Raw genomic sequence first — 13,513 nt, 5'->3', positions numbered from 1 at the left:
TTACATTTGCTGAGGAGAGCTTTACTTCTAACTATGTGGTCAATTTTGGAATAAGTGTGGTGTGGTGCTGAGAAGAATGTATATTCTGTTGATTTGGGGTGGAGAGTTCTGTAGATGTCTATTAGGTCTGCTTGGTGCAGAGCTGAGTTCAGTTCCTGGGTATGCTTGTTAACTTTCTGTCTCATTGATCTGTCTAATGTTGACAGTGGAGTGTTAAATTCTCCCATTATTATTGTGTGGGAGTCTAAGTCTCTTTGTAGGTCTCTAAGGAATTGCTTTATGAATCTGGGTGCTCCTGTATTGCATGCATATATATTTAAGGTAGTTAGCTCTTCTTGTTGAATTGATCCCTTTACCATTATGTAATGGCCTTCTTTGTCTTCCATTGTTTCCAAGTAATAAGCTTTATTATTCTTAAATTAAGTAGTAGTTTAAAAAATACTTTTAAAATTTGATAGGTCTGTTCCCCTTATTATTCTTCTTTCTCAAATGAATTTTTGCTTTCAAAAAGATAAATTTGTTTTATTATTTCATGTGATTATAAAAGTATTTTAAAATAAAGCTCAGGCCAAAATGATTGCATATGTAATGTTGTCCCAATTATCTAAAATTTACATCTACACATTAGCATAGGAGAATCACTGGATAGATACATACCCAATTATTAATAACAGTTACCTCTAAGAAAATTATTTATTTGATTTATCATACTTTATTTTCAAAGTACTAATTTTATTACTAAAAAATAAAATATCTAAAATAACCATGAAAAATTACATCCAAAATTTCTTAGGATAACTGTTCTGAAAACCTTAATTGCATATGCTGACACAGAAATATTTGGCAGAAAGTGAAGTAAAGGTCTCAGAATGGCATGTCTTTGACTAAAAATAATTCTTAAACAAATTTTATTTAAAATTACCTTTTTCTGAGCCAAAATGAGATCTTGGTCCACTTTGGACATTAAAAATGAGCCTCCATCATGTTCCATCCAGTAAAATTTTAAGTCTTTTAAATGTACCTTTGTGTCTAGTTTTAACCTGTGTAGGATTAAAAAGAAACTGACATCAACAAATTATTTAGATATCCTTAATTGTTCAATCCTGACATCTGAGCTTCAGCTCTAATGAAGTATTTTTTCCCGAGCACTGTGTGGCAGAAATGGTATTATACCTTTAGAACTTAGATTTGCATTTAAAAAATGTATTTGAGCTGCAAGGGAGAGAATGGTTTGAAATGCATTAAAATTGTAGACGTAGTGACAAGTCAAAATGTTTTGGTAGCAGTTCATCCTAGAAATGATTGTAGCCTGAAGTAGAACTGTAACCATGGTGATGGAGAGATATGTAAAGATGTAAGAAATCATTAGTAGGTAATTTCAATATGACTCCGCGTTGCTTAGATGTAATGACTGAGAAAAATCGGAAATGAGGCTTTAGCAACTGGGTTGATTTTGGTCATCCAGTCACTGGGATTGGGCAAGAATCGAAGTAGTGGATCAGGTTTCTGGAGCTTGAAAGAAAAATAATATCAGTTTTAGATATATTGAGTCTCAGTTATCTGAAATGGCCAGTCTTCCTGTAGTAGTAAATAGACAGTCCTCTAGCTTAAGTGAAAAGAGTGAGCTGAAGAGGCAGATTTCGGCATCATCTGTGTATGGAATATGGTTGAAGTGGCAAGGGTAGATGGAGTCATTCTGAGAGTAAGTAGAAAGAAGAGAGATAAGTAAACCAGATCCTTCTAGAATACCAATATATAAGAGGTGAACAAAGGAAGAAGAGCCAGTAAGGCAGATGAAAGGAAAAGGAGCAATATCAAAAGGGTGGATTGTCCATAACACAAAAGATAAATGCTTAAGGGGATGGATACCTACCCCATTTTCCATGAAGCAATTATTATGCATTACATGACTGCTTCAAAATATCTTATGTAGCCCGTAAATATATATACCTGTTATGTACCCACAAAAATTAAAAATAATTTTAAAAATGATTGAATCACAAGAGCCAAGGGCAGAGTTTGTCTCAATAATGATAGAGTAATATCAATATTGCCACCAGTTATAATGAGGTAATGAATGGTAAGTATTGAGAAGCAGTTATTATTCTTAGCAAAAATGTAAAAAAAAATTCAGGGACCTCGGCAAGAATAATTTTGGTGGTAAAAACCAGTTTGTAGTGAATTCATTTATGAGATGGCAATGTGAGAATTTAGAGTTAATGAGTATAAATAATTCACACAAAGGATCTCGCAATGGGGCAAAAAGCGGCACAGAGTAGTGGCTTAAGGGGAATAAGGGGCTAAAAAATGTTGTCTCTTTTTAAGATGAGAGACACTTAGGATGCTTAATAATAATGAGAAGGGTGGGTGTATGTGTGTGTGTGTGTGTATGTGTGTGAGAGAGAGAGAGACAGAGAGAGAGAGGTTAAGTCATACTAAGATGAGATAAGTAATGGAACAAAGATCTGAGAGAATAAGAGAACATAAGATCAAGAGCTTAACTGAAACTACTTATATGCTAAAGCTAAATGGAAAGATATTTTCTCCACTCTAAGAGGAGAAAGAATGAATGCTGGAGACCTAGAAAAATGTTATGGTAAGAAACTGAAGTAAGTTACATATAGATTGCATTTTTTTATGAGACAAAATGTGGGATTATTTACTTGAGGGTAAAGGAAAGGAGAAGATCACAGTTTCACTGGAAATGGAAAAATTTGAAATCACTGCTATAGAAAATATATTAAAAAAGAGCTGCCTAGGGAACCGATTTCCAAGCAGCATTGATGCCTAGGTGAGATTGGAAAGTATGTATATGGTGACAGATGGCAGAAGAATCAGAAAGGCTGAACTTAAAGTGAACATAGTTTTTATGCACAAATTCATAAATGAATAACAAAAGGATTCACTGTTTCCATCCCCAAAATAAGGCCTCTCTTTGTATTTTCTCAGTAAAATACTTTTACATGGCATCTTTCCAATTTGTGAAGGATGGTATTCACTTATATAAGTATATAAAGGTTCTCTCATAAAAACCTGTAATATTTATTTGCTTGAGGACTGAAAGTCTACCTCTATGACACTAATAAACAAAGAGAGAATGAATGTCAGCATAAGAGTCCAAGGAAATAAAAATAAATGAACATACCTTTTGATCCCAGGTCCTGCCATGACCTTCAACATGGGGGCCAGGTCTTCAGCATAGCGGCACATAGGACCAGTGCACAGAAACAACTCCTGGGCTCCCACAGCCAGGGGAAACTGACCTTTGTTGGGAACCACACCTGAAAGTTTAGACAGTCAGGTTAGCCGCCCAAAATAAGACATGATCCCTGCATGTTGTATTTCATTATGGCGTTTAATCTATCTTAAATATTTTTTCTCCTGGTTAAAACTTTTCAGGCCTTCTTATATCTCATTGCAGTAGTTTCACAATTTTACTAGCTCTCTTAAAAGCAGTGAATTTTTTTTTCCTAATTGAAGAACTTCAATATAAAATAGGCAAAACCAGAGCTACTCTGATGGAAACGGGGTCCCTACTTATTAGACTATTCTCTCTTTCTGGGGATGGTTCTAAGGGCCTGCAGAGCCTATAGGGAAAAGGACGAGTTAGAATACACATTTAAAAATCTACTGGCCTAGAGGATGAAGTCAAAATTCCTTTAGCTTGTATACAAAGCTCTCTGCAACCTGATACCTAAACAGAAGCCATAACAAATTGTTTGCAATTTTCCTCAAAGAACAGGCTATTTTGATGCTTGCTTATAACTTTGTTTATGACATTTCCTCTGCCTATAATACATTTCACAATTAATGTGCCAGATGGGTAACCAGATTTCAAGACTTAAGTGAAACTATAAGACCTTTCTTGATCACTTACAATCTCTCAGCCCCAAATCTTCTTAACCTGATAAGCAACTTTAGCAAAGTCTCAGGATAGAAAATCAATGTGCAAAAATCACAAGCATTCCTATATACCAATAATAGACATCCAAATCATGAGTGAACTGTCATTCACAATTGCTAAAAAGAAAATAAAATATCTAGGAATACAACTTACACGGGATGTGAAGGACCTCTTCAAGGAGAAGTACAAACCACTGCTCAAGGAAATAAGAGAGGACACAAACAAATGGAAAAACATTTCATGCTCATGGATAGCAAGAATCAATACTGTAACAATGGTCATACTACCCAAAGTAATTTATAGATTCAATACTATCCCTATCAAGCTACCATTGACTTTCTTCACAGAACTAGAAAAAACTACTTTAAATTTCATGTGGAACAAAAAGAGCCCATTTAGCCAAGACAATCCTAAGTAAAAAGAACAAAGCTGGAGGCATCATGCTACCTGGCTTCAAACAATATTACAAGGCTATAGTAACCAAAACAGCACGGTACTGGTACCAAAACAGATATATAGACCAATGGAACAGAACAGAGGCCTCAGATATAATGCCACACATCTACTACAATCTAGTCTTTGACAAACCTGACAAAAACAAGAAATGGAAAAAGGGTTCCCTATTTAATAAATGGTGCTGGGAAAACTGGCTAGCCATGTGTGGAAAACTGAAACTGGATCACTTCCTACACTTTATACAAAAATTAACTCAACATGGATTAAAGACTTAAATGTAAGACCTAAAACCATAAAAATCCTAGAAGAAAACCTGGGCAATACCATTCAGGACATAGGTATGGGCAAAGACTTCATGACTAAAACACCAAAAGCAATGGCAACAGAAGCTAAAATTGACAAATGGGATCCAATTAAAGAGCTTCTGCACAGCAAAAGAAACTATCATCAGATTGAACAGGCAACCTACAGAATAGGAGAACATATGCGCAATCTATCCATCTGACAAAGATCTAATATCCAGAATCTACAAGAAACTTAAACAAATTTACAAGAAAACAGAAACATCAAAAAGTGGGTGAAGGATATGAACAGACACTTTTCAAAAGAAGACATTTATGCAGCCAACAAACATATGAAAAAAAAGGTCATCATCACTGGTCATTAGAGAAATGCAAATCAAAACCACAATGAGATACCATCTCACTCCAGTTAGAATGGCGATCATTAAAAAGTCAGGATACAACAGATACTGGAGAGAATGTGGAGAAATAAAAACGCTTTTTACATTGTTGGTTGGAGTGTAAATTAGTTCAACCATTGTGGAAGACAGTGTGGTGATTCCTCAACAATCTAGAACCAGAAATACCATTTGACCCAGCAATCCCATTACTGGTTATATACCCAAAGGATTATAACTCATTCTACTATAAAGACACATGCACATGTATGTTAATTGCAGCACTATTCACAATAGCAAAGACTTGGAACCAACCCAAATGCCCATCAGTGATAGACTGGATAAAGAAAATGTGACATCCTTGTCCTTTGCAGGGACATGGATGAAGCTGGAAACCACCATTCTCAGCGAGCTATCACAAGAACAGAAAACCAAACACCACATGTTCTCATTCATAAGTGGGAGTTGAACAATGAGAACATATGGGCACAGGGAGTGGAATATCACACACGAGGGCCTGTCAGGGGGTTAAGGCCTAGGGAAGGGATAGCATTAGGAGAAATACCTAATGTAGGTGACTGGTTGATGGGTGCAACAAACCACCATGGCACGTATATACCTATGTAACAAACCTGTATGTTCTGCACATATTTAAAAGATTATTTGTGGAGAAGATTAATAATATCAATGAACACGAAACAAGACCTATCAAGAAAAAGGGAGAAAGAAACAAAAATGGTCAGTATCAGGAATGAAAAAGGGATACTATTACAGATTGTATAGATATAGTATAGCCTGTAGTTATACTGCAGTTATAGTAGATATAGACACAAGGATTAAGATAATGAAACAATAATATCCAACCCACTTGCTCTTATTGCTGTTACCTGATTTAAAACAAAGATGGCACTGCAATGCAGTGCAGAAAGTATCTTTACCACAAAAACTTTTGACACAACTCAATATACATATAGAAAAATAGTAACTTTCAATCTTAATTCATGCAATACACAAAAACCTGTTTCTAATGGATCGAAAACCTAAGTGTCAAAGGAAAATGAATAAAGCATCTTTAAAAAATAAGAGAATATCTTTATGGCTTTGGATGGGCAAATATTTCTTAAATAAGACAAACAAAGCATCAACCAATGATAAAACAGACTACCCAATTAAAAAAGGGCCAAATATTTTATCAAGGCTTTCTGCAAACAGAAATCCAAATGGCCAATAGATATACAAAAAGATAATAATTCTTCCAAACCATTGTCTATGATATTACAACAAGTTGCAAGATTAACCAAGAAAAGAAGAGAAAAAAGAAGCTCAATTAGAAATGAAACAGGAGACATTACAACCAAACCAGAGAAAGAGAAAAGATTACACAAGGCTAGTATGAACACCTTTACTAGAATAAACTAGAAAACATAGAGGAGATGGAAAAGGTCCTGGAAAGATACAACTCTCCCAGCTTAAATGAGGAAGAATTAGAAACTCTAAACAGACCAATAACAAGGAGAGAGATTGAAATTGTAATAAAAAAATTACAAAAAAAGTGCAGTACCAGATGGATTCACAGCTGAATTCTACCAGACATTCAAAGAATTGGTACCAATCCTATTGACACTATTCCACAAGATAGAGAAAGAAGGAATCCTCTCTAAACATTCTATAAAGCCAGTATTACCTAATACCAAAACCAGAAAGGACATAACAACACCAAAAAAACAACTACAGACCAATATCCCTGATGAACATGGATGCAAAAATCCACAAATAAATACTAGATAACTGAATCCAACATCATATCAAAAACATAATCTACTATGATCAAGTGGGTTTCATACCAGGGATGCAGGGATCATTTAATAGAAACAGGTTAGTGACTTGTGTCATTAAATGGAATACACCACATAAACAGAATTAAAAACAAAAATCACATGATTTTCTCGATAGATGCAGAAAAGCATTTGACAAAATTCAGCATCCATTCACGATTAAAACCCTCAGCAAAATCGGCATACAAGGGACATACCTCAGTGTAATAAATGCCGTCTATGGGAAACCCACAGCCAACATAATACTGAACGGGGAAAAGTGGAAAGCATTCCCTCTGAAAACTGGAGCAAGACAAGGATGCCCACTCTCACCACCTCTATTCAACATAATACTGGAACTCCTAGCAACGGCAATCAGACAAAAGGAGGAAATAAAGGGCATCCAAATCGGTAAAGAGGAAGTCAAATTGTCACTGTTTGCTGAAGATATGATTGTATACCTAGAAAACCCTAAAAACTCCTGCAAAAAGCTCCTAGAACTGACAAATGAGTTCAGCAAAGTTTCAAGATACAAAATTAATATACACAAATCAGCAGTTCTGCTATACACCAATAGCGACCAAGCTGAGAATCAAATCAAGACCTCAACCCCTTTTACAATAACTCCAAAATAAATAAAATACTTAGGAATATACCTAACCAGGGAGGTGAAAGATCTCTACAAGGAAAACTACAAAATACTGCTGAAATAAATCATAGATGAAACAAACAAATGGAAACACATCCCATCCTGATAGATGGATAGAATCAATATTGTGAAAATACCATACTGCCAAAAGCAATCTACAAATACAATGCAATCCCCATCAAAATACCATGATCATTCTTCACAGAACTAGAAAAATTCCTAAAATTCATATGGGACCAAAAAAGTGTCTGCATAGCCAAAGCAAAGCTAAGCAAAAAAGCATAAACCTGGAGGCAACACATTACCTAATTTCAAACTATACTATAAGGCCATAGTCACCAAAAAAAATGATACTGCTGTAAAAATGGGCACATATACCAATTGAACAGAGTAGAGAACCCACAAATAAACCCAAATATTTACAGCCAACTGATCTTTGACAAAGCAAACAAAAACCTAAAGTGGGAAAAGGACACCCTATTCAACAAATAGTGCTGGGATAATTGGCTAGCCACATCTAGGATAACGAAACTGGATTCTCATCTGTCACCTTACACAAAAATCAACTCAAGATGGATCAGATACTTAATTCTAAGACCTGAAACTATGAAAATTCTAGAAAATAATATCGGAAAGACCTGGATGGAATTAGAGACCATTAATCTAAGTGAAGTAACTCAGGAATGAAAAACCAAACATTGTAAGTTTTCACTCATACATGGAAGCTAAGCTATGAGGATGCAAAGGCATAAGAATGATATAATGGACTCTCGGGACTCGAGGGAAAGGGTGAGAGGAGGGTGAGGGATAAAAGTCTATATATTGGGTACAGTGTATACTGCTCGGGTGATGGGTGCACCAAACTCTCAGAAATCACCACTTAAAAACTTATTTATGTAACCAAACACCACCCTTCCCCAAAAACCTATTGTAATAAAAAATAATTTAAAAAATTTAAAGTGGTTAACACAGTAAGTTTTATGGCGAGTATATTTTACCACAATAAAACTAATTAATTAATTAATTAAAAATTCTATTACTACTTTTGTTTAGGAAGAGAAGTAATCATTAAACAAGAAATGTCACCACTAATAAAAGAATTTTTCAAATGATCTGGAATATAAAAATAAAGATATTCAATTTGGGAACTTGGAAAAAACAAGCAATAAACAACCCCATCAAAAAGTGAGCAAGACACATGAACAGATGCTTCTCAGAAGAAGATATAGAAGTATCCAACTAACACACAAAAACAATGCTCATCATCACTGTAATTATTGGAGAAACAAAAATTAAAACCACCAAGAGATGCCATCTCACACCAGTCAGAAGGGCTATTATTAAAAAGTTAAAAAATTACAGATGCTGGCAGGACTGCAGAGAAAAAGGAATGCTTATACATATTTGGTGGGAATGTCAGTTGGTTCAGTTCTTTGGAAGGCAGTTTGGTGATTTCTCAAAGAACTAAAAAATAGAACTACTATTCCACCTAACAATCCTTAAATTGGGTATATACCCAATGGAATATAAATCATTCTACCAAGAAGATACATGGATCTGTATGTTCATCACAGCACTATTCACAATAAAACAGACATAGATTCAAAATAGATATCCATCAACTGCGGATTGTACTAAAAAATGTGGTACATATACACAATGGAATATTATGCAGCCAAAAAAAGAAGAAAATCATGACCTTTGCAGCAACATTAATGCAGCCTGAGGCCATTATTCTAAGTTGATTAATGCAGAAATTAAAAAAACAAAGACCACATCTTCTTACTTATAAGTGTAAATTAAACATTGGGTAAACATTGACATAATGATAGGAACAGTAGACACTGGGGGCTACAAGGTGAGGATATAAGGGAAAGTGTTAATGGTGGAAAACCTATCAGATACTATGCTCACTACCTGGATAACAGGTTCAATCATACCCCAAACCTCAGCATCATGTAATATACCTTTTTAAAAACCCTGCACATGTATCCCCTGTTCCTAAAGTAAAAGTTGAAAGTAACCTAAAAAAAAAAAATTAGAACTGTGATCCAACCCAATCATCCCATTACTGGGTATATATTGAAAGCAAAATGTTGTTCTACCTAAAAGACACATGCACCTGCATGTCTACAGCAGCACTATTCATAATAGGAAAGACATGGAATCAAACTAGGTGCCCATCAATGGTGGATTGGATAAAGAAAATATGGTATCACAGAGTACTATGCAGCCCATAGAAAAGAATGAATTCATTTGCAGAAGCATGGATGAAGCTGGAGGCCAATATCCTAAGCAAACTAACACAGACAACAGAAAACCAAATACCACAGGTTCTCACTTATAAGTGGGAGCTAAACATTGTGTATACATGGACATAGAGTTGAGAAAAATAGACACAGGAGATTATAAGCTTGGGGAGAGTTTGAAGGGGACAAGGGTCAAAAATGTACCTTTTGGGAGCTATGCTCACTAGCTGGGTGACAGATTCAATTATATGACAAACCTTAGCATCATGCAGTAGACCTTTGCAACAAATCTGCATATGTACTCCCTCAATCTAAAATAAAAGTTGAAAATGAAATAAAATAAAAAACCAACAAATTTTTGATACTTATTTGTGGCCAAACATATGATGGATCCTGGAGTAACTTCCATGTGCTGTTGACAAGAATGTGTATTCTGCAGCTGTTGGGTGGAATGTTCTGTAAATGTCTATTAGTGCCATTTGGTCTAGAGCAGTGATCCCCAAACTTTTTGGCACCAGGGAGTGGTTTCATGGGAGACAATTTTTACATGCACTGTGGAGCGAGATGGTTTTGAGATGAAGCTGTTCCACCTTAGATCATCAGGCATTAGTTAGAGTCTCATAAGAAGCACACAACCTAGATCCCTTGCATACTGAGTTCACAAAAGGGTTCATGCTCCTATGAGAATCTAATGCTGCTGCTGATCTGACAGGAGGCAAAACTTATGTGATAATGCTTACTCAACTACTACTCACCTTCTGCTGTGCAGCCAGTTTCTAACAGGCCATGGACTGGTATTGGTCCATGGCCTGAGGGTTGGAGACCCCTGGTCTAGAGTATAGTTCATATCTGATTTTTCATTAATTTTGTGCCTAGATAATCATTCCATTGCTGAAAGTGAATGAAGTCCTCAACTATTATTATATTGCAGGCTACCTCTCCATTTATATCTAATATTTGCCTTATATATTTGTGTGCTGCAGTGTTGGGTGCATATATATTAACAATTGTTAAAACCTTTTGCTGAATCAACTTCTTTGTCATTATATAATGATCTTCTTAGTCTCTTTTTCCAGTAACAACTGGAACTGGAACAACAGGTAATATGAGTCTCTCGTGGGCAGCATACAGCTGGGTTATGTTTTTCTTATCTAGGTTATATTTTTTTATCTATTCATCCACTTTATATTTTTCAATTGTAGAATTTGATTCATTTATATTTAAGGTTATTATTGGTTACTAAGGACTAGCTTCAGCCATTTTGTTAAATATTTTGTATTCTTTGTTCCTTTCTTCACCTCTCATTTTTTTACATTTTTCATTTGGGGATTTTCCATAGTAATAAGCTTTGTATTCCTTCCCCTTTCTTATATGTTTATGTGCTGTAATTTGCTTTTAGTGGCTACTAAGGGGCTTACATGAAAATCTTACAGTTACAATAAATTATTTTAAGTTGATAATAAGTTTAGTCACATACATTCTAGATTTCTTAAAATTCATAACTTTGTATCTCCATTTGCATGTTTTAATATTTTGTGTCCACTTATAACTTATTGTAGCTATAGGTATTATTTACCATTGTGATTTTAACCTTCATAGAGATTTGAAAAATTATATTACTTTATAATAATGGAGTGTTCTGAATTTGATAATAAATTTACCTTTATTAGTTAGATTATAGTTTCATATGGTTTCCTGTTAGTAACTGTATTTTTACTTCCAGCTGAATCACTCCCTTAAGCATTTAATGTAAAGATAATTGATGGTGAGTTTCCTCAACTTTTGTTTGTCTGGGAAAGACTTTATTTCTCTTTCATTTTGGAAGAATAGTTTTGTTGGGTATGGCATTTTTATCTCAATTTATTCCCCAGCACTTTGAATATACCATCCCATTCTCCTTAGGCCTGCAAGGTTTCAGCTGATAAATCTGCTGTTAGTCAGATGGAGATCCTTTTATATGTGACTTGACAATTTTCTGATGTTTCTTTTATAATTCTTTTTGTCTTAACAGTGTGATTATAACAGGCCTCAGAGATGACCTCTTTGGGTTGAATCTGGAGTCCTTTGAGCTTCATGGATCTGGATATCCACATCTCTTCCAAAATTTGGGAAATTTTCAGCTACTATTTTGTTAAATAAGCTTTCTGTGCTTTTCTCCATCTCTTCTACTGAAATCTCTAGAATGCAGAAGTTGGTTTGATTAATGATGTACCACCTATTTCATTTGCTCTTTTACATTATTTTGTTTTTATTCCTTTTGACTGGGCTATTTCAAAACACATTCCTCAAGTTTAAAAATTCTTTATTCTGCTGGATCTAGTATACTTTTGAAGCTCTCAGTCTTATTTATTTCGTTGGTTGAATTCTTCAGCTCCACAATTTATGTTTGTTTCTTTTCCATTATATCTATCTCTTTGATCAATTTCTCGTTCATACTATGAATTGTTTTTCTGATTTTGTTGCATTGTGTGTCTGTGTACTCTTGTATATTTCTGAGTTTTCTTGAGTCATTATTTTGAATTACTTTTTAAAAAAATTTAGAAATTTCCATTTTGGGGGGTCAGTTACCACAAAATTATTGTGTTTCATTGGTAATGTCATATTTCCTTGACTTTTCACGTGTCTTGTGTCCCTATATTAATACCCATGCATAAGGTGGAACGGTTATCTTTTCCAATATTATCAAGTGTCTTTCATGTGGAGATACTTTTACCTGCTGATGTTTCCTAGGGCTTGATTGGGTAGAGCGTGCTGGCTTTGATTCCAGTGAGTGCAATAGCATAGTCTCTATGCAGTTCCTTCAGCTGTAGTCAACACCAGCAATGCCTTTGTGAGCATCAGTGTCTCTGGTGCTACTCCACCGTGGGTGGGACATAAGCTGCTCCACATGCAGAGGGAGTTCATGACTTATGCATTCATATGTGTGTTGTTTCATGGGGTATGCCACCAAGCTTTTTTGTGTGCCAAGAGAGCATACAGCTGGTCCTGTACTTGTCTGCTGTTCCCCTTGGGGCAGGACACTAGGCTGGTTCTCACATCAAGACAGTGCTGAGCTGGCCCACAAGCTTGTGCACTGCTCCCACATAGGCAAAGCACCAGTCTAGTTTGTGCACTGAGGGTGCATGCAGGGCCTAGCTCTTTGTACTCAGCTTCTGTGCTATGAACAGCACTATTCTCTGGGTTTGGGGGTGGGGCTGGGTTCAGTGTGCCTTGAGTATTTGGCTGCTAGATTTGCAGCTGTTTTGCTGGAGCCAGGCTTTGAGTAACCAGGGTTGGGGTACGGTAGACACTGGAATGGGGTAGATGGAAGACCTCCTAGGCAGCTTGTTCCCAAGGGGAGTGACCCATAACAGTTTGGCTGAGTAATGGTGCACTACTAGGCATGAGCGGTGTAATGATGGCAAAACCTCAGGGATGGAGGGATGAAGTGGTTACTGCTCTCATGAGCAAGACACAATATAGCAGTGGCTCCAGTTATAAGATAGCACTGTGCAGCAGCAGCTTAGGTCAAATAAGAAAGGGGGCAAATGTGGGCTCTTTCTTTAACAATGCAGCTGTGTGAAATCCTGGCAGCTTCCCAAACTTGGCTCAGCATCTGTGAGGACTACAGGATTCTTCAGCAGGAAGGACTGCAGATGTCCATGATCTTAAGAGGGGCTGTTAGAAACCTCCTTCTTACTTTCTGGTGCAGAGGGAAGTCCCCCTTAGTTCTTAGTGAATCCTATTTGAGGAGATAAAGTAGCAGCAGCAGAGTGCTTTGCT

At 36.0% G+C, this 13,513-nt stretch overlaps 1 protein-coding gene across 3 annotated transcripts in view; it reads right to left on the bottom strand.

Moving 5' to 3' along the window:
- The window catches only part of FAAH2 (fatty acid amide hydrolase 2), a 211,580-nt gene that overhangs the window by 108,971 nt on the left and 89,096 nt on the right, over positions 1-13,513 (bottom strand). For all 3 annotated transcript variants that reach the window (XM_055269427.1, XM_055269430.1, XM_055269426.2), the window contains 2 exons: positions 3,146-3,281; positions 923-1,040 (listed from right to left, as the gene is read on the bottom strand). In XM_055269427.1, coding sequence (XP_055125402.1) covers positions 923-1,040; positions 3,146-3,281 — 254 coding nt within the window. The remainder of the gene's footprint in view (positions 1-922; positions 1,041-3,145; positions 3,282-13,513) is intronic.

The sequence above is a fragment of the Symphalangus syndactylus genome, chromosome X (assembly GCF_028878055.3).
Source record: "Symphalangus syndactylus isolate Jambi chromosome X, NHGRI_mSymSyn1-v2.1_pri, whole genome shotgun sequence".
NCBI lineage: Eukaryota > Metazoa > Chordata > Mammalia > Primates > Hylobatidae > Symphalangus > Symphalangus syndactylus.
Note: the sequence above shows the minus strand (reverse complement) of the source record. Positions and strands in the feature narration are given on the sequence as shown.